The following is a 20,695-nucleotide window of genomic DNA, read 5'->3' on the forward strand; positions in this document are numbered from 1 at the left end:
GAGCCGGGCTGGATAAAGCCATTTCACCTTTAATTGTAAGCAAAAAATCACTCTCACGCGGATTCTCCGACACCAGCAAATAAAATAAACTCTAACAAAACAAAGAAAGTGAATCACTGTAGTCCAGTCAGAAAACAACCCATATTTATATATATATTTATAGATATGTCGTTTGTAGAGTAGCAGTGAAAGGCAAGTATGGGCCAGTGATTTCCCGATAAATTACATTCTTTACATCCCAACAAGGTCTAGCGGCTGGAAAGTGGCTGGAAACAGAAACCGGGGAGCGTGGGGGGCCGGGGGTGCAGGGGCAGAGGGGTCCTGCCCAAAACGTGTGCCCGAAGAGGGGATGGGAGAGGTGTGAGAAGGGAAGGTGCTGCCTGGTGCCGAGCCCTGCCTGCACGGCCGCGGGGAGCCAGGCAGTGCTGCCCAGACCCCCGCGGCCACGGTGCCCGTCAAGCCGTGCCCTGCTCCTTTCTGCCCGGCTGCATCGCCCCGGTTCATGGCCCCATTGCCCTGCTGCATCCCCCAGTGCATCATCCCACTACGGATGCATCTGCAGTTAGAAATGCAGCAGGAGCTGCCCCAGGGTCCCACTGGGACCCCGGCTTTGCCAGCCCGGCTTTGGGACCCCACGCTACCCCCTGCCCCATCCCACGGTGCTCCATCTCGCCGGCGTCCCAGCCCTGCCCTCCGCCAGCCCGGTGCCGGGCAGGTTTTGGCAGTGTCCTTGCGGTCCTCCCTGCAGCAGGCACAGGAGGGACCGGGGGGGATGTTAAAAGGGGGGCTGGAGGGGGGGGCAAGGCGGGATGCCGGCCTGGCTTTGCCAGGAGCACATCAGTCTGGCAGTGAGTCGGCCCCCAGGCTCTTCCCAAGTCTCGGGGTGAAGGCGCGGGGGGCAGAGGGGCATTCAGGGGGGCAGAGGGGCACCCCGGGTGCAGGGGCCGGAGGCAGCCGACCCCGGGGGAGGAGGGAGGCCATCCCACTGCCCGCGCACGGGAGCCGGCACGCTCCTGGCCGGCCAAAAGCAGAGCCAGGCACTGCCCCTGCCAGCGTGCCCGGGGGGAGAGCGGGGCACAAAGCACAGAGACCCCCCCACACCTCCCCTCCTGCCTGAACCGTGCCTGCTCCGGGGCAGGGTCTGCCCCCAGCCCCATCACCCTGCTGCGAGCCAGGCAGCAGAGGCAGGTTTGAGCCCCCCGAGCCCTTTTCCCGCAGGAGGAGCGAGGCGGGGGGCAGAGTCGGGGGGCTGGGGGAGAGGGGAAGGGGGGACCCTAGTAAAAACCGGCTGAGAGCCCTAAAGCGGTTACACGGCGCGACACGGACTGAGCTCGGGGCCGAGGAGGGCTCAGAAGAGGAAGGCTTTCTTCTTCAGCTCGTTGCGCTTCCAGAGGGCCAGCTTGCTGAACTCCTCGGGGGGCATCTCAAAGACCCGCAGGAAATCCTCGGGGGAGAGGTGCCGCTGCGGGGGGAGAGGAGGGTGATGGGGTGCCGGGTCCCCCTCTCCGCGTCCCCCCGAGCCCGGTTCAGCCCCTACCTCCAGCCTGGTCCTGTCCACGCCGGGCGGCAGCTTCACACGGCCTCGGTTCGTCACCATCAGCATTTCGTAGGGGTAGATCTGCAAGGGGGGCACGGAGAGGCTGTAAGACCCTCTCCACAGCCCCCCCATCCCTGCCCAAGCCCCCCAAGCCCCGCTCACCTTTTGCTCCAGCATGCTGGGCAGGGAATTGCCTCTGTCCATGCGCCCACGCTGGCCGTTCTGAGGGGGCAAAGCCTGTCAGCCGTGACCCCCCCCTCCCCAAAGGGCTGCCCTCTCCCCCACGAACTGAAGCCAAGGTGATGGGCTCCAGCCCAGGGACCAGCACACCCACCCTCCCCACCTCCAGCTCTCCCCTCTGGCACCCATCACAGGGGTGGCCCCGGTGTCCGTGTTCCCCCCACGGCGTACATCACCCTCTCGCTGGGTCTCGGCGCTGGCAGCCAGACGGGTGCTTACCTGCAGGCCTGAAAAACAGAGAGGAGCAGGGCTCAGCCCCGGGGACCCCCCGCTGTGTCCCCCCACCATCCTCCCTCGGGTGATGACAAGCTCTGAGAGGTGGTTTTCCACCCTCTGCTGAGCCCAGGCTTGCCCCAGCATCCCCATCCCTGGGGACATCCCCCATCCCTGGGGACATCCCCACATCCCCTGGGACATCCCTGCATCCCCTGGGACACCCCCACATCCCCTGGGACATCCCCACATCCCCTGGGGACATCCCCACATCCCCTGGGACACCCCCGCATCCCCTGGGACATCCCTGCATCCCCCATCCCCAGGGTCATCCCCACGCCATGGGCTGATGCTCACCCGGACTGCCCTTATCGCTGCCTGCCGAGCTGAACTCTGCCGACTGCAGCTGCAAGGGGACAGGGGACAGCATCAGAGCGGTGCCACCCCCAGACCCCGTCCGAGGCCGTGTGGCCCCGGCAGCGTGGGGACAGCTGCCTGCCCACTCACCCGGGTGAGGGTGCTCCTGCCAGAGGCGGGCAGCGAGGAACTCTTGTAGCTCCCCATGTGCAGAGCTACAGGAGAGCAAGAGACGGTCAGGGGTACAGGCAGGGCTGTGGGAGCTGGCAGGGGTGCAGGCAGCCGGAGCCAGCGGGTGGGGAAGGGAAGGGACGGGATGCGGGAAGAGCATCCCACGTACATGTGTGGAAGGGTGTCCGGTCCGGCAGCGAGCGGGTTTTTCTCCGGATGGGGAGAGATTTCTCCATCTCCTCCTTCAGGATCAGCTTCCCGAGGTTGGAGGTGACCTGGGGGCGAAGGGACGTGGGTGGGGGTCAGTGTCAGCACGTCCCCCAGCCCCTCGCAGGGTGCCCACCCACTCTGCCCCTCACCTTGCTCAGCTCCTGCCTCTGGAGCTCCCGCAGGTTCTTCATCTCCTCCGTCAGGTCCTCCTCCTCCTCCTCCCCTCTCTTGGAGGCCATTCGCCTCCTCCACTCCGTCTCTGGGGGAAAAGAGGGGATGTTATATCCATCCCCAGTACCTCCGCAGGGTCTTTTGGGGGGGATAAACCCCCTGGTGCAGCCCACCCTCTCGCTCGCCCCTGTTCCCCACCTACCCACGACGGCCAGGGATGGGGGGCACGGCCAGTAGTCAGTCTCGATCTTGGCAGGCTGGTTGGGGTCTGGGGGCTGCGCTGCCGGGAACTTGGAGGATTCGATGATCAAGTCCTCTATGAGATGCTTCCCGTGGTGGGCACCGGGATGGTGGTCTGCGGGGCACAGAGGGGTGAGGCAGCGCCCCGGGGAGCCCCATCCCGTGAGGCAGACACCCCCGCTCACCTTTCTGCCTGTAGATCGGAGGCTTCTTGTATATGTTGAGCTCCGTCGTGTCGGTCTCTGCAAGGAAAAAGGGCGTTGGGGGCCGGGAATAGGGAGCTCACGGCTCTGGAAAGGTGCCTGCCCAGACCCCCTGCCCGGACCCCCCAGGCTGCGCTGGGGCTCAGGGTCAGGCAGCGCCGGGGCGGTCACGGTGCCGGGGGAGCGTACCGGGTCGGTGGAAGTGCTGCACGCTGCTGCGGGCCGAGCTGCCGCCCTGGCGAGAGGTGGGCTGCGGGGCGCTGCCGGGGGTCCGGCTCTCCAGCCACTCCCGGATGACCTGCGGGCAAGCGGGGCCGGTGAGCAGCAAAACCCCCAGCAATTCGGCATCGCCCCCTCCTCCTCGGAACCCCTACGTGCATCCCAGAGCTGGGGCAAGCAGTGTCGGTACTCACCTCCGGAGATGGAGGAGGAGAGATGGATTTGGGAGACAGGGAGCGCTGCAGAAGGCAAGAAGCAATTTATTCCAGCAGCCCCGTATCTGCCCTCTGGGAGCCCTCTGTCTGGGGGCTGGCCCCCCAAAACAACTGGGGGACCCTCACCTCTCGGCTCCGGGGCAGCTCCACGTGCTCCATGAGCGAGTAGGTGAAATGGGGTTCGTAGATCATCAAGTCGGGGCGCTCGATGTCCAGGATCGCTTTGTCCTTGGGGATGGCGGCCAGGTCCTTGTAGCCCAGAACCTCGTTGTCCATTTTGGCCTGGAAGGAAGGAACAGCACCTTCATTTTTGGGCACAGAAAGGGACCATTGGGGAATGGGGAGGACTTCCCCGGGGTTGGCATCCTCCATGGCCCCGCCGGGGTCATGGAGAGGGTTTGGGGAGGCACACCCCGACCCCACGGATGGAGGGATGTGGCAGGGAGATGCAAGCGACCTCTTACCACGATGCTGGAGGGCGATCCGGGGACGCTGGACCCGCGGGAGGAACAGACGCTCCCAGGGGAGGTCAGCGGTTGCTGGAAGGAAAAGGGGAGATTTTAGCAAACCTCATCCTCGGCACGGCCAGCCCAGGAAGGGGCTCAGGGTCATGGTCGGGACCCCGGGGCATGGCAGGGGGGCCCGGGGACACCCCTGTGCCCCACGGACCTCAGTGCACCGGGGCAAAACGTCCTTGGGGATGGGGTATTTCTGGATGGGTGCTGGGGTCTCCTTTGCTCCAGCGTTGTGGTTCAGGGCAAGGGACACCCGGGAGGTGACAGTGGCTTGACCAGGACACGTTGCCACTAGATGGTGCTGCCAGGCTGGGCTGGGAGGAGGAGGAGGAGGAGGAAGGCAGGGCCCTGCTAGCAGCATCCCAAGGTGACTCTATCGATGTCTTTGGCCACCAGCCCCTGCCCTTGGCCACCAGCCCCTGCCCTTGGCCACCAGCCCCTGTGTGCCTTCCCTAGGTGCAGGGCTCCCCACTGCCTGCACGCCCCCAGCACCCTGTCCCATGCCCCCAGCACCCTGCCCTATACCCCCAGCACCCTCCTCTATACCCCCAGCACCCTGCCCACGGCCCCCCCTTACCTTCTGCAGTCTTTCCATTCAGCTGCGGGCTGGAGGGGCTGTGTCAGTCACAGGGTCCTGCATGGGAGAGCAGGGGTTTTGGGGCACTGCCAGGGTGGGCACGGAGCACCCCGAGCTTGGTCCCGGGCCGAGGTGCCAAGGGCAGTGGGGCTGGGCAGAGCCCAGCTCCCCACCGCCCTCCTGCCATGGGGCTGAGCCCGGCAGCCCCCCACGCACCGGACCCTAAAACGGCACGAGGCCAGCACGGCCCCACTGTCAAATATTCACGTGCTGGCGGCAGGACTGGTTTGCCAAGGGATGCCACCGTCCCCGGGGTGGCCGAACGGCTCCGGGTCTGCCCCGGGGCAGGGGAGAGGCACTGGGGCATGCCGGACCCCCACTCACCGCTGCCTCTGTGGCTCCACATCCCTCTGGGTGCTAACGCCGGGCTGGGGCTCAGGTGCTGCCTCTGCAACGGAGACGAGAGAGGTGACAGTGGCTTGCAGGATGACAACGGTGTGAAGCTCAACCTTGTCCTCCTGCTGTCCCTGCAAACCCCCTGGTGCCCGCAGTGCCCTGCCCGTGCCGGCTGCTGGCTCCGCTGCCCGGCGGCTGCTGACGAGCGCTGGCAAGCGGAGCAGAGGTAATGAAGCCCTTTGTCCACCGGCAGCGAGCAGCCTCGAGAAGGCTCCAGCGGCAGCAGGACGGGCGTGCTGTGCTCAGCCCCTGCCCCGCAGCCCCCGGGCCTGAGCCCTCCCTGTGCTTTAAACCCACAATGCCACACACAAAGGGGAAAATTCCCTATTCTCCTCAAAACTTCTCCTTTCAGAGGGGAGGGCGTTGGGAAAACCTCGTGCAATCCAGGCAACAACAGCAACAGCAGCGTGGAGCCCTCCAGCCTCGAAGCCCCCCCTCCCCGGAGCCTGTGCACAGGGCTGGGGAGATGCCACCGCTTCTGGGGACCCCCAGCCCCTCTGTCCCCCAGTCCCACGGCTCCCAGCATGGGCGCAGAGCCCATCGCTGCGGGATGCAGAGAGGGAGAAGGACCAGATCTGACAAATCCCGGAGCATCCTCCAGCTGCCGGCAGCCAGCCCGGCACGAGGTACCGCCCTCGGCTCGCTCCTCCGAGGGTCGAGCTGGGACGAGGAGGCTCTGCCAGCGGCTCTGGGCTTGAGCCGCTCCACGCAGGCATCGTCCCTCCTTTGAGATCACCCTGCCGCAAATAACCCCCAGCTTTGGCACTGGGGGGGGGCCCAACCCGCTCACATCCATCCCCAGCACCTCCCAGCCCTCCCAAGGGTCTGCAGGACCCGGTGCCAGTGGGACGGGCACCCCCGATCGGCACCGAGCACGGTACAAGGCGGCATTGTCCGGGCGAGCAGCGGCCGCCCTGCGCACCCATGAGCTCACACTTTCCAGCGGCAGAGCCAGGGCAGCCCCCCGCCTCCGGCTCGCACCCCATGGCGCTGGGGGCACGGGTGGGCTGGGGGCAAGGCGGTGGGGACGCGGTGGCAGGCGGCGGTGGTGGCGAGCAGATGGATGAGATAGCAAATAGCAGGAGGCAGAGGAAGCGGCAGAGGCCGGCGGGAGGGTGGGTGCGGGGACGGGTGGATGCGGATGCTGGCGGGGAAGGAAAACAAGCCCGAGCCAGGGGTGCGGAGAGATGCCGCGACGGAGCCAAAGGGTGCCAGGGCTGCACAACCAGCTCGGGCACGGTCCCCCCCCCCGTCGAGGGATGCGGGGACACCTTATCTGGCGCAGGCAGGGAGCCACCGCCCCGATGGCAGCCTCTCTCCCCATGGCAACCTCCAATCTCCCCAGCAGCCCTCGCTGGCAGGTCCCCCGCACGCTCCCTTGCTCGCTGAGATAAGGCCGGCCCGGCGCGTGTTTGGGATTTTCCCGGCCAGGAGGGCGAGGGGAAGCGGGGATGGGGGGGGTAACGCCGTGCCCCCCTCCCAGGGCGATGCTGCGGGTACCCACGGCACTTCGCTGGAGCGGGGAGAGAAAGGGCAGGGATGCATGGGAAGAGGAAGAGCGGTGGAGGGAGGGATGGACAGACAGACAGACCACGTGCCGGTGGGGGCTCGCTGGGCTGCAGGGGTACCCCCCCCGCACAGCACATCCCAGGGGGGCCATGGGGAGGGCTGCTGCTGCAGCGGGAAGAGGCCAGTTCCCTCCTCCCCACCCCGAGGAAATCCGGATTTGACTTTTCACAGCCGCCAAAGCCATCAGCACCCGGCACCCGGGCCAGGGGCCAGGCTGCACGAACCCCCTCGCCCCAGCGGGGAGCGGGCAGGGACCCCCAGCCTTCCTCCCCTCTCCTTCCTCCTCCTCCTCACTGCCTGTCTGGCCCTTGCCGTCATGCTGGGCATGGGCACCCTGCCACTCCCGCAGCTGCCCCGGCTCCCCGCCAGCGGCGAAGGGGGGGACATGGCGGGGTCACAAGTTCCCCGAACAGACGGTTCCCGCCAGCCCTGGGAACGGTGTCCGGTGCTTCCCAGCCCAGCCCCGGCCTCCTCCTCCTCCTGCCACAAACCCCAAACAAACACAGCACAGGAGAGGCGCCGAGCATCCTCCCCGCCTCACCAGGGGAAACCGAGGCACTGCCGCACACGGGGGCCCCACTGGCAACTCGATCGCGGCGGGGCCGAGCCGGCGGGGAGCACGTGGGTCCCCGACCCGCATCTCACCGGTGTCCGGTTCCTCCTTTGTCCTGTTTCTCGCCCTTTCCCTCCCCACCAGAGCATCGCCCGGCAGAGGGGAGCGACCCTTCAGCTATTGACAGCCCATTGCTTCCGTGCCATTGCACCCTGTCCTACCGAGGGACGCCTCGGTGGCCTTAAAAGCCACCAGCTGCCAGCGCCTGGCCCCTGGGATTTTTCCATCCCCTGGAGCAGAGGGTGTACCCTGCCCGTCTCCCCTCCTGCGGACATAGGGTTGCTCCCTGCCTCAGTTTCCCTGGCTGGAGGGGGGATAGCAGCAATGCGCCCGCCCCATCCAAGAGCGGCTGGAGATGAAGGGGGCAATTCCACCTCCTCCAGCTGCTCGGTTCCTCCCATCCGAGGGATCTGGGCCAACCCAACTGCTCTCCTGGCCACCAGCCCTGCCAGGAGGCTCCAAGCCCCCCAACAAAGTTCAGAGTGGGGATGCATGGCGCTCACCCTAAAGCTCCTGGATGGGGGGGTCCGTCCCCAGCCCCCCTGCCCCAATGGCCACGCCACAGCCCGCTTTGGGCAGCGGCTCACGTGGTACATAATCTGGGATTAAAATGGGATTAGCCTGCTCATCCCGCACGCGGAGGGGCCGGGAGGGACCTGCCGGGGGTGTGTGCGGAGGCCACGTCCCTCCGGAGCTCCCGGCATGGGTCTGGTGATGTCCCTGGTCCCCGAGGAGTCCCCAGCTCCGCCAGCCCCGGGCATGTCCCCGCAGGGTGCCCTGCGTCGAGCACCTCGGGGTGGTGGGTCCCTGGGCACCCCAACGCTGTGCATAAGGCCACTGCAGCGAGGCAGCCGCCTGGCACAACACCGGGCAGTGGGATGTGGCCGGGGGCTCCCCGGGGATGAGGTGGCAGCTGGTGGCCCAGGTTTTCCTGGGAGAGGCTGGGCTTAGCCCTGCCTGACCACTGGCCCCGCACGCCCACGGCCAGGAGCCGACCCCCCCAGGGAGATGGCTCCATCCGTGGCCAAGAACTGGGGGGCCGGGCTTTGCACCCCAGTTTTCCCCTCCTCAGGTAGCCCCCCGATGCTCCGCAGCAGTAGGGCGATGGGAGTTTGGCCCCTCGTGCCTTGCCAGCAGGGCTGGATGGGGCCAGGAGGAGCGGGGGGCTCCGAAATCCCATGCCCGTGGCGAGACCCCGACCACCACGGCCCCACCACGCTGCACACAGGGAACATCAAACCCCATCACCGCCTGCACCCGGGGGGAGTGGGATGGGGGTGCCCCTCCCCAGCCACAGCGCTGAGACCCCACAAACTCGCTCCACAAGTGGGGCTGGGAATGGCTGGGCTGCTCTGGCCTCCTCCCTTGGGACACACGGTGCCGATGGCAATGTCCCCAGGGAAGGAGGACAGGGAAGGTCCCTGCTCTGCCGGCAGTGGCTGAGCCCCGGTGGGGGGGTGTCCCCGGGGGGGGTGTGGGGTGGAGTGGGGTGCTGGGAGCACCGTGCTGCCGCGGAGGGGACACGGGTGGGACCCCCGGGAGGGGTACCCCCGTCGGCGACGGAGCCCGTGTCCCTGCATCTCCGCCTCGGGTCACCGCCCGTCCTCTCCCCGCGGCCCCCCCGGCGAGGGCAGCTGGCTTTGCAGTGCCGGACGTGGGGAGGGGGCATGGCCGCAGCCCCCGCAGAAGACGGGGGACAAGATGTGGGTCTGTCCCCAGCCCCCCCAGCCCCTCGAGAGCGGCACGGAAAGGCGACGGGAAAGCAAAGGGCGGCCGATGCCGATAAACCGGTCCCCGCAGACCCCCCCCGGCCGCGTGGCCCCCACCCGTGGCCACCTCCCTCCCCTCTCCCCACCGAGCCACGCGGGGCACAGCCACTCACCTAGGGACGGGGACACCGCATACCTCCAGCCGTGGGGAGCTGTGGGGGGATGCCCCTGGCCTCCTCTGCTCGCCTGGCCACCGAATTACCCCGTGGGCTGCCGGGCCGGCTGCCCTGGCTGCGGCCGAGCCACCGCCGGCGCGCTGCGGCGCGCATCCGAGAGCGTGACAACCGGGCGCGGGCGTGGGAGCGTGCGGGGGTGCGAGCCTATCTCCCAACCCCAGCACGGCGGCTGTGCCGCCCGCCGCACCGATAACCGATGCTGGGTGCCGGGTAGGGTGTGCGTGGGTGGGTGGGTGGGTGGGTGCGTGGGTGCCGCTCGCCTCTCCCCACCTCTGCTGCTGGCTCAGTCCCTTTCCGAACAAGAGGAGAATTAGCCGGCATCATGACGAAGCAGTATTCGCTCCCGCCGCTGCTCGCTCCCGCTCCCACCGCTTCCCCGGCACAAAGAGGGAGGAAAACATAAATAAACCCGGCCTGCCCGGCACCGCCCGGCTGCCAGAAATAATCCGGCCGGTGCCGGGGGTCCCCAGCACCCCTTCCTCCAGCCCCGCTGCAAACGGGGGATGCAGCTGGGGACGGCATCCCCTGCCCCCCCCCCCCCGGCTGGGGTTTTGGCACCCCCGAGCCCCGCAGTGCTGAGCAGGGGGGCTGAGCACCCCACGGCACATGGGCTGGGCTGTGGCACGGTGGGTGAGGATGGTACTCCCCCCGTCCGGCCCGACCCCCAGCCTGGGTTTGGGGGTGCTCTGAGGGCAGCACCCACCCCTCGCTGCCCTGGGAGGGGAAACGTAGCAGGAATTTCCATCTGCGGGGCCAGCAGAGCCCAGCGAGGTGTTGAGCATCTGCTAAAAATCAAGCCCTGACCTCTGCAGACACTGCCCTGCCCCTGGGCGCTGCCAGGGAGAGCCCGGAGCCGGGCAGGGGGGAGAGCCGCTGCCCCTCGCACCCCGAGACCCCAGGTCCTGGGGGGCTGTGGTCCAGCCCCTGCCCTCGGGCAGAGCCCCCGGGGCTCGGCGGTGGGGCTGGCCGGGCGCCCGGGGCTGGGTTGGGGCAGGGCAGGGAGGCTGCGGCCACCCACATCCCCCCGGAGCCCCTCGGCACGGCCTGGCCGAGAACCCAGGCGGCCGGCACAGGATCGGTGCCACGGCCGGACCCCACCGGGGGCGGCGGGGCTGCGTTGGTGCCGCAGCGCCGGGAGCCGGCGTCTATTCCCGGCTCTGTGTGGGAGAGAGCTGCCTGGTGACAGCAGCTCCCTTTCTGGGTCCTCTCCCCAGCGCTGCGCTCGATGCTGTTTGCTGCCTCAGTTTCCCTCCTGGCTCAAGCGAGGGCTGCTGGACCCCCTGGATGCATGTCCGGGGGGCGATGCACACCCAGGGATGCACATCGGGGGGGATGCACATCCCAGGGAAATGCACGCCTAGGCATGCATGCACACACCCTTTGGTGCCAGGGCCAGCCTGGCTCCTTGGACCAAGAGCATCATGGCCTCGGCCTGGGATGCCACCGTGCCCCCACGCTGAAGGGGCTTCGCCGGCCCCAGCCCCGCCGGCCACTCCCCGGGGCCGTGCCCATGAATAATCGAGGCTGCGGCTGCCTCCCCCATGCTAACCCAGTTTCTCAAGCACGAAGACAACGCAGCGGCTGCTCGGCGGCTGCCACCTGCACCCGGGGCCGCTCGGGTGCCTAAACCTGCCGCGGAGCCCGCCGTGGGCTCAGCCCCCCACGCGCCGCCTGCCCAGCACCCGGAGCTGCCCGGAGGGAGGGAGGAGTTTGGAAATGCACGTATCCTGCACCAGCCAGGCACCGTGCACTGGCTCTTGCACCCTCACATGCACCCACCATGCCCAGACACATTCGCCAGAGCCCCCCACGTGCCCGCCGGCCCCGCAGGGTCACCCCTCATCCCCGCGATGCCCTTCAAAGCCAGGCCCAAGCCAGGTCCCCTGGCAGGGGGGGCTGCTGGGGGGCCGGGATGCGGGGGCAGAGGGTAGCGGGGCCCTACCTTCAAGGGAGCCCACGGCCCGCCGCAGGCAGGTCTGCCTCTCCGCCGGGAGCCATGCCTGCGCCGAGCATCCCCTCCCCTGCGCCGCACGGTACGTTGCTACAGCGACCGCCTCCCCGTCGCAACCGGCTGGAGCCGAGCGATGGAGGATGTGCAGGAGCCTCCTTCGGCCTCGCTGAGCGATGGAGGATGTGCAGGAGCCTCCTTCGGCCTCGCTGAGCGATGGAGGATGTGCAGGAGCCTCCTTCGATCTCGCCACTCCATGGGATGGAGGCGAGGAGCCTTCCCGCAGCCCTGGGGGAGACGCAGCCCCTGTGCCCCTCTGCCCGACCCAAAATTGCCCGTGCTGCCCCACGGCAGGGCTGCTGGGTTTGCAGGGTACATGGCCCCGGAGGAGCCCGGTGACAGCAGCCCTGCGATGTGGCCTGGATGCGCCTGAGGGGACACCCAGCCCTGGGGGACACCAGCTCCTGCCACCCCAGTGATGCCCCCAGTTTGGCTCTGTCAGGACTGGGACCCTGTGGGGTGCGAGGACCACGGGGCTGGGGATGGTGGTGGGGGGGGCTGGCACCCATCACCCCTGCAGTGAGGTGGTTCTCTGGGTCATGGCTCTGGGGAGCTGCCCTTGCTGGCTGCACAGCCCCCCCCCCCAGCATCCTAAGCCCCCCCCGCGCATCCCCAGCCCCCCCAGCCCGCGGGAGAGCAAAGCCTTGGGAAAGGCTGGGCACGCTGCGGCAGGGCGAGACACCCTCCAGTGCACTTTCTGCACAGAGGACATTCCTGTCCCCACCTCCGCCCCCCGCCCCGGGTCTCACCTCAAAAAACAAGAAAGAAGCAGTGTGAGGTTTTTTTTTTTTTCTTCCCCGGCCATAATTAAAAAGGACTCACCCTTCCGAGCCCTTTCTATCCTGGGAGGTTGAGAAGAAAGAGAGGGGAGGAAGGGGAAAACCCTGAAAGAAAAGAGAGGAAGGGCTTGGGAAGGAGAAGAGAAGGGGGGGTTAAAAAAAGGGACGGGGAAAAATTAAAGCGGAGATTACACAAAGGGAACTCCTCTACCTTTGAAGCTTTGGCTAAATTGGGGAGGGGGCGGCGGGGGCAGGGAGGGTCTGGACCCAGTCGGCCCCTTTCTCAAAGCCCTCTCCTTTCAAGAATGTCTCAAATTCCTGCGGAAACAAGGAGCCGGGGTTGTGGGGCCGAAGGAAACGGGAGGGGAAAAAAAAGAAATTACCCCGGCCGCTCGGCTAATTCCTGCCCGCCACACCTGGGCAGGCAGCGCCGGGCGCATTGTTCGGCCGTAATTGCTGGGTGTTGCATTTCTCTTCTGCTTTAAAGCTTCATTTAACTCAAACTGTTATAATTTTCTCCCCGCTGCCCCCCCAGCCGTGCTCCCCCCCCCCGTATTATGCTGGCGGGGCTTTGTAGGGGCTGGGTGAGCCCCGGTGAAGGGATTACATCCTCCCCGCCGTCCGGCTGCCACCTCCCAGGGCATTGTCAGAAGGGAAAGCAATTATGGGGAGGGTGGGACGGCACGGGCTGGGGGCACCGAGCTCGGGGCTGGGGGGGACAGCCCAACCGGTGGCCGTCGTGGGGTGGGCTGGTGGCCCTGGGCTGGGGGAGCAGCGGGTACCATGCTGGGTACCACACCGAGGGTGATGCCCTGTTCACCAGGATGCAGCAGACACCCCCAGGACACAGAGCAGGGGGGGCACAGACAGGGATGGGGACACGGGGAGTCCCCTCCAGCGGCCACCTTCATCCTCCTGCCATGCAGCATCTCTCCCCGAGCATCGGGTGCTTGCCCCCTAGGTGGGTGAGGACACCCTGTGCCAAGGGGGAGCCGGGTGCCGCCCGTTCCAGCAGGCACAAAGCCTGCGGCAAAGCCTCGGCACGGGAACGAAAACTCCCCCAGGCCCCATCAGTCTAGACAGTCGCTTTTATTCGCCTCGGGGTTTCCTCCTTTATACAAGTAAACTCCAAAGTCTAACTGTTTAGGCCTAAAACTGACTCGTAAAGGAAACAGCAGAGCTTGTAAAAACACACAAACAATCAAAACCAATAAAAATAACCTAAAGGCATTTTCTCTTTGGCCAGCCGAGCCTGGTGGGCACCCATGCGTGTCCCCATGCCACCAGCACCCCGGTGCCACTGGGAGAGGGCACAGACCTTCCCCTCCAATAAATAACACAGAGACCCCACGGCCACGGGGATACAAGTGCTGGCCCCAGCGCCTGTGTGCCCGGGCACCCCCCACCTCCCCTCTGCACAGACAGACAGACGGACAGACCAGCACCCCACGCTCCCCATCACCTGCCATCCCTCGCAGGGATGGGCACAGCATCCCATGGACCCGGGGCTGGGCTCTGCATCCCGCTCCGGCGTGGACATCCCGCAATCTCGTGGCTGGTCCCATCCACCCCTGGCACCAAGAGCCAGGTCTGCGGGGACAGGAACGTGTCTGGGGGTCCCAGCCCTCGGTGGCATGGGGAGAAGTCTCCACGGGGATGCCAAGGGGAGTGGGCAAAGGCATTGGGTGGTGAATGTGGGTACCACAGGATGCTCCAGGGGTGAAGGGACCCCAGCGTGGGGCTATAGACACCAGTGACTGTACCCCAAGCGTGCACTCCCCAACCTATTGACGGTGCCCAAGAGGAGTATAAAAATAGAGCATCTTTAGAAAAAGAAGTAGGGAACAAACAGTGCTGGAGAGTGCCAGGAGAAGGGGCAGAGTCTGGCGAGGCTGAAGGCTGTGCGGATGAGGAGGGGGGCAAGTCCGGGCGTTACGTGCGTGGGCGAGGGGCGCGGGTGCGGCGGGTCCGGCGCGTGGGGGAGGACGAGCCGACGAATTCGAACTGCTTCTGCCGCTCGGCGTTGTTGGGGAAGGGCAGCTGCCCGCGGTACAGGCGCTTGATGAAATGGGCTTCCCGCTGGTTCTGGCGGCTGCGGGAGGCTTTGCGGGGCCGGCCCTTGCGGGTGAAGGCCATGTACCAGCCCTCGTAACGGGCGTTTTGGAAAGCCGTGTAGTTGTTCTCCAGCACGATCTCCGTAAAGATGCAGTCTTTGCTCTTGCCGTTGGGCTGTGGGAGGAGGAAAGGGGCATTTAGCACCCACAGGGATGGGGCTGGGGGCTTGGGGATGGGACCCATGAGGTTCTGCCACCCCCCTGCCCACCCCTGCCACCCCCACAGTCCACCCCATCCCTGCCACCTTCGCCGTGGCACCGACCCCCATGCCCCGGGACCAACTCCCTGGGGGCTTCTTGCAGGAGCCGGGCTGAGCAGCACGGTGCTGATGCAGAAGGGGGACTGGCAGCTTCTGGGGGGGCAGGGAGAGCCCCCCACTGCACCAGCACAGCCCCTATGACTGGGGACATGGGGACCAGCCTGGACGAGCATCCCGGCTCCAGCTGCTGAGCTCCGGGGACGTGCCGGGACTCACTTTCCCGATGAGCTTGCCCCGCTTGCTCATGCAGATGTACTTCTCGCTCTCGGCCCCCTTGATGCGGACGCGGCTCCCGAAGGTGTCCGTCTCCACGATGAGCTTGGCTGCGAGGAAGGGAGCAAGGGGGAAGTGTCCCACAGGGGCTGCAGCACCCCCCCCCCAAGCTACCAGCACCCAAACCACCCCCGTCCCCTTCTCCCTGTCTCCCTCTCGCCCCCCAGCATCCCTCCCTTCCCTTCCTGCCCATCACCAGTGGGGCCAGGAGGACAGCGAGGGCAGGGCAGCCCTTGCCGGGGGATGCTCCCCAGCCATGATGCTAAAGGGCCTTTGTTAAAACCCAGCAGAGTCAAACCGGGCGTTTGATGAAGGCACCGGAGAGAGCAACGGCCCCTTCCTCCCCCTCCCGCCCCGGCACATCCGCATTGTCGGCGATTCAATGGGTTCTCCAGGGCTAGACTGAGTCCAGCACCCGGCGGGTTAATTATCCTCATCCTCATTGTTTCTCTACAACCCAGCGGTGGCTGCAAAGGTTGGGAGCCGACACTGAAACCAATGACCCCGACGGGTCCTGCGCTCCCGACAGCCCGCGCCTGAGCCGGCAGGGAGAATTCAGGGAAAGACCTGGAAAGGTGGTGAGTCAGCCTCGCTGCTCACCGGGCTTTGAAAAGCCTTTCCCGAAGCTTTTAGATGCTGGGGATGTCAGCCTGGCCTTTGCAGGGCTGTGATGCCCATCAGCGTGGCGTCAGGGCTGGGGATCCCCGGCAAACTCCCACGGGGAAAAGGTGATGCGGCCGGGGTGGGCTCTGCCCCGGGTGGGCTGCCCCTGCTGCCCACCACGTATGGATATTTAAGAGGCTGATGCCAGGATCAGGTGATTCTCCTCCAGGAAAAGTTGCCTGTCTCACGCCAGGAAGAGATTAGAAAGCAAAAGCCCTAAATATAGGGCTTATAAATGCTGCACGGTATCAGAGAAATGCATGATTTTGGAAGTTTTGAGGTCAGGGCTGGCTGGTTGGGAGCCGTGCTCTCACGGGTGTTATTTGGGGGATTTTTGGGTATAAAACCAGCCAGCTGGGGCAATTAAAACCTCCCTGTACCCCCTATTCCCCCTGCAAAACTCCTCCGGGAAGAGACATTTCCCCGGCCTTTTCCAGCCCTTCCATGAGCTCGACTGTCCCGGGCTGCGGATAAGCCCCACCGGGGAGCCGCCGGCCCCTTACCGAACTTGTTGCCGTCCTCGGCGGTGGCGGTGATCCTTTTGCCGTTCACCTGGACGTGCTTGCCGCTGGTCCGGCTGTAGAGCTGGTACTCCCTGATCTGCCGTCGGCTCAGCTGGTCGGTCATGGCACCCTGGTCCCTCACGTACTGGTTAAAATTAGGAGACGGTTGATTCTCCCCCTTTGTTTACAAAGGGAAAAATAAAATCAATTTGTTTTGGACAGCCGACGGCAAGGGGATGGAGCGGGGAGCCTGGCGGGGCGGGAGGGCTGGGGCCGGCCCCGGGGGGACACGGAGATCCACCCGCCACCCCCATCTGTGGGAGAGGGGGAGCTCCCACCATCGCCAGCCGAGCTGGTCCCCTCCGAGCAGCGAGGAAGGCACCGAGCAGATGCTTTGGACCCGAGAGCGACTGGCATTGCGGGCAGGGAGAGGCAGAGGTGTTGCTTTGCAACCCACGCGTGAGGAGGATGCAGGGTCTCGCGGGGAAGGATGCTCTCCTGCGGGCACAGCCGAGCTGCTGCTCCCAGCCATGCCCCGGGGCCAGACGGACACTTGGCAGCATCTCCTGCTCGGGCAGCACCCTCTGCTCCCAGGCGGGTACCGAGGACAGGCTGGGATGCTTGCAAAACACCCACTGGGTCCCTTGTGGGGGGGCGAGACCCACCTAAAGCTGGGCTGGGTGTCCCAGGAGCAGAGCCGTCCCCTCCCGGTCCACCCTGAGCATGCACTGGCCCTGGGGCCGGAGGAATAAGACAGCCTGCAGAGCCCAACCAGGGCCGGAGGAATAAAAGAGCTTGCAGAGCCCAACCAGGGCCGGAGGAATAAAAGAGCTTGCAGAGCCCAACCAGGGCCGGAGGAATAAAAGAGCTTGCAGAGCCCAACCAGGGCCAGAGGAATAAAAGAGCTTGCAGAGCCCAACCAGCCCCGTGGCTTATGCTAACGGGGCAGCAGGTTATTGTATGGTAAACGGCAGCTAATTACTGCAGATGAGCTGGGGAGGGGGGATTAGTGCTGGTGGTCAGCCCCCGTCCCCATACCGGACTCCAAGCAGTGCCTCTCAACATCTTAAGAGAGGACTTGGTTTAATCCCGGTGCAAGCGGGAAGCCGGGGCTCAGGGCAGCACCGCAGCCGGCCGAGCTTCCCAAAGGACACCGGCCCGAAAACCAGCTCCGAAAGGGCTGCGGGCAGGGGGACGCGCTCCGGGAGCTCATCCCATGGGGAGACCCCGGGAGGGTTTGGGGTCTGGCCGCCCAGTTCGGGGTGCGCAGCATCACCCGGCTGCACGGGACCTGCCGCCCCGCATCCCCCGGCTGCAGCATCGCTGGGCGTGAAGCCCGGCACGAGGGGACCCGGCCCTGTCTGCTCTTACAAGGGGGGGAGCAGTGGGATGGTGGGGGGCACTGCCTGTCCCCCCTGCACCCCCCCCCGGCTCCCCACCACCTTTGTGTGCGCCTGGGGACTCATTTCCTGCCAGGATCCACTTTAAAGCCTTTGGGGCTGGCCGAGGAGGTGGGCTGGCGGGGGTGGGGGGGGCCGCCGGCCCCTCTCCATCAAAGGCGGTTCCCTTCCCCTCTCATTTTCAAAGAAATAAAAGCATTTACCTTGGGAAAAAAAAAAAACAAAAAAAAGAAAAAAGGTCCTGAGCACGTATTAAGGCTGCTGGGGCCGGCAGCTACGGGGGTTTTGTTCGGGCTCTGGAGCAGAGGGTGCTGATATGGAACAGTGCATTTTAATAGCCGCTGCCTTTCTAAAGCGCACAAAAAGGGACGGACGGTGCAGCCTGAGAGAGTGGGTGGGGGGGAGAAGAGGGGAGGGGGGTGTCGAACCTCACACCACCCCGCTGGTGGGGGGACCAGAACCTCCTCTGCCCCGTTAACCCCCTCGGCAGCCGGCCTCGGCGTAAGCGAGGGCAGAGTCCGGCCCTGAGAGCTCAAGGCTGATGGACTTGGCACGTCCCTCCCCGAGCAAGGCTGCAAGAAATGTATCGCCTGCCCCGGGAGGGCTTCCCCGCTGACCTTGCCCGGCCCCAGGCAGATGGGGAACCGGGGGGGTTCGGGGGGGATGCGCCTCCCCACCGCAGATACCCCAGTGCCGGCCCCTCGCAGCCCCCGAGGCCGGTGCTGATGGGGACCCAGCCCCACGGGCACCTTCGCAGCATCGTTCCCCTGCCCGGAGCTGGGTACCACTTGGGGTGGGCATGGCACCAGCCCCCTCGGCCACCGGGAAAACTTGCCCAGAGCAAAGAACATCCCCGAAGCGAACGGTTAGCTCGGCGGGTGGCAGAGCGGTGCAGCCAGATGCGCCGCGGGGTTAGTAAAACATATCCACGTACCTGGGTCTGACAGGAGAACATGAGGAGCTGGAAACATCTGCAGCGGGAGACAAAAGAGAGAAACGGGGTGTTTCGTTCAGCGTTAGTTGGTTTTTTTTCCTCCCCCCCCCCCAAGGAATAGCTGTATCTAACGGCACTAAGAAGAAACTACTGATAAACCCGGGTTGCAAAGAATTGCAACAAGCGGCACGCGGGGCTTACATGGAGAGGTTCTGCAGGCTGATGGGCTGCATGGCGCTCGCCGAAGCCCCCCAGACACCGGCATGAAACGAAGGCACCGCCACGGGCTCTCTGCAAACCTGCCCTCCCTCACCGCCGGCACATCCCCGCCGGGGCAGGGAAAGCCAAGGAGCAGCCTGTCCCCTCCTTCCTCGAGTGATCCCCACGCTCGGGGTGGGCGAGGGAAAAACCAGGTGAAACCCAGGCTGCCGCCGCGCCGGCGAGCCCACGTGCGATGCCAACGTCTCCGGAGCAGCAGCGACGACGGAGCATGGGGGAGGCAGCCGGGGTTGGGTCCTCTCCTCCGCCGGCCCTGGGGGCTGCGCGTCCTACGCCTTGGGGGCATCCAGATCCATCCTGTCCCCTGCGTCCCCACCCCATCAGCCTCCCGTCCTTGGGCTAGATCCCGGTTTGCGTCTCCCTCCGGCAGCAGCTAGCGGGAAAGAGGGCTGCGGGCAGGGCAGGGCTGCCCACCGTCAAGGGCAGCACCCGCAGCCCCCCACTCCATCGAGCCGGCAGCACCCTCCCGGTCCCGGCTCGGTGATGGGAGGCGGGTGGGCGATGCCCGAAGCGGCAGCCTTTAAAGGTGGGGAGAGCCCGTGTAAAGAGGGGCCGAACCTCTCCCGGGAGGCAGTCGGCACTGCGGAGGGAAGGAGGATCGGACCTAGCGGGGGCCGGGGCAGGAGGAGGGGACGGGGGAGGCGGGGGGAGGCTCAGGCGCTCGGGGTGTCCCCATGGCTGGGGGTGGCGAAGCCCCGCGCCTCGCCCTGCGGAGGGAAGGATGCCGGGGCGTGGGAGATGGGGGGGTGATGCTGGGGGGCATGGCGATGGTACCAGGGGTGGGAAAAGCCCCCGCTGCGGGGAGAGCCGTGCCAGGCCTCGGGGAGGGATGCGCCGGCACGGAGGATGCCTTTTGTCACCCTCCTTTCACCAAGGTGCCAGGCACGGCCCTGGTCTGTGCATCACGCAGAAAAAAGCACCGCAGCGGTTTTTAACTAGCTGGTTTAGTGTTGGGGGGGGCTCCGAGGGCCCTGTCGCAGCTCCCCCCTTTCCCCCGCCCGCTCCCAGCCCCATCAGGAGGCTGTGCATCCCTCCATGCTCCATTTGCTCGGCCAGGAAGGTGCTAAGTGCCTTATAAATAGCCTGGCAGGGAGCTGGGGCAATGCCCCGGGGGGTAAAACACCCCCGTGGGGTGTCCCAGAGGGGACAGCACATGGGGTGAGGGGTTTAGTACAGAAACCGCTTGCCTCCATGCTTGTGCCTCAGTTTCCCCACCAGTGCAAGTGGGGGTATCAGGCTCCATGGGAAAGAAATGATGGAGATCAGCAGGGTACCCACACCCCCCTCTGCAGGAGGGTGGGGATGCCCGATTCAGTGCTAACGACCCAAATTAGACCTCCCCTGATGCCTTCTCACCTACTGGGCCAGGAATTCACCCCAAAACACAGTTTGCAGCCCCCAATAACCACAAGCGTGGCATCCCCTTCCACCCCAATCCCTGTGGGGACGTGCAAACACCCCCGTCCCATCCCTGGGGCTCGGGGGCCGCAGGGCAGGGCTGTGCCTTGGGGGATGATTGATGGCCGTGGAGCCGTCATCACTCCCAATATGTCCCCCCCCCGTTTGGGGCAGAGGGTCCCAGGGAGCCGTCAACGCACTGGTGGGGGGGCCTGGCTTGTGCAAGCAGCCCCTGTGGAGCGAGGAAAGGCTGAAGGGACAGGGCTGCCTGTCAAAGCCTTCTGCGTGTGGCCCTCACCCCCTCCCCAAACGCCCCCATCCCCAGCACTGCAGCTCCCCCAGCCCCATCCTTGCATCCCAAATAGGGGCACCCTGCTCCTCGCAGATGGGGACTGACCTGGCCCCAGGTCCCCCCCAGCCCTGGCATCGCCCAGGGGCTCAGCCCCCCTGCCCCACACCTGGAGCAGACTAAAGCCTGCCTTTGTGGTGGGCTCGGCTCCCCTCTCGGAGCCAATCTGAGACACAGCGGTCCCCCGCGCGCTCCCGAGGGGCACTGGACCCTCCACAAATACCTGCTGCCTCCAGACCAAGGCCAGGTCAATGGGTTATAATCATCTCCCTGCTGCTCGGTAA

At 65.9% G+C, this 20,695-nt stretch overlaps 2 protein-coding genes across 2 annotated transcripts; both read right to left on the reverse strand.

Moving 5' to 3' along the window:
- Positions 1 to 9: 9 nt before the first annotated feature.
- On the reverse strand, positions 10 to 9,638 carry DMTN (dematin actin binding protein). Its single transcript, XM_075174823.1, is given in 18 exon segments — positions 10 to 1,462; positions 1,538 to 1,618; positions 1,700 to 1,759; positions 1,872 to 1,900; positions 1,903 to 2,004; positions 2,348 to 2,396; positions 2,498 to 2,562; positions 2,688 to 2,793; positions 2,878 to 2,987; positions 3,102 to 3,254; positions 3,325 to 3,381; positions 3,532 to 3,640; positions 3,756 to 3,800; positions 3,903 to 4,058; positions 4,241 to 4,315; positions 4,869 to 4,925; positions 5,253 to 5,316; positions 9,389 to 9,638. Coding segments are annotated over 16 exon segments (1,329 nt in total). The 5' UTR covers positions 4,887 to 4,925; positions 5,253 to 5,316; positions 9,389 to 9,638; the 3' UTR covers positions 10 to 1,348.
- A 4,511-nt stretch (positions 9,639 to 14,149) lies between these two features.
- Positions 14,150 to 18,415, reverse strand: FGF17 (fibroblast growth factor 17). The gene is made up of 4 exons (XM_075174700.1): positions 18,386 to 18,415; positions 16,052 to 16,196; positions 14,829 to 14,935; positions 14,150 to 14,467 (listed from the first exon to the last, which is right to left on the reverse strand). Exons 1-4 carry the CDS (start codon positions 18,404 to 18,406, stop codon positions 14,171 to 14,173), a joined length of 570 nt encoding a protein of 189 aa, XP_075030801.1. The 5' UTR covers positions 18,407 to 18,415; the 3' UTR covers positions 14,150 to 14,170.
- Positions 18,416 to 20,695: the final 2,280 nt, after the last annotated feature.

This window comes from Calonectris borealis, chromosome 27 (assembly GCF_964195595.1).
Source record: "Calonectris borealis chromosome 27, bCalBor7.hap1.2, whole genome shotgun sequence".
Classification (NCBI taxonomy): domain Eukaryota; kingdom Metazoa; phylum Chordata; class Aves; order Procellariiformes; family Procellariidae; genus Calonectris; species Calonectris borealis.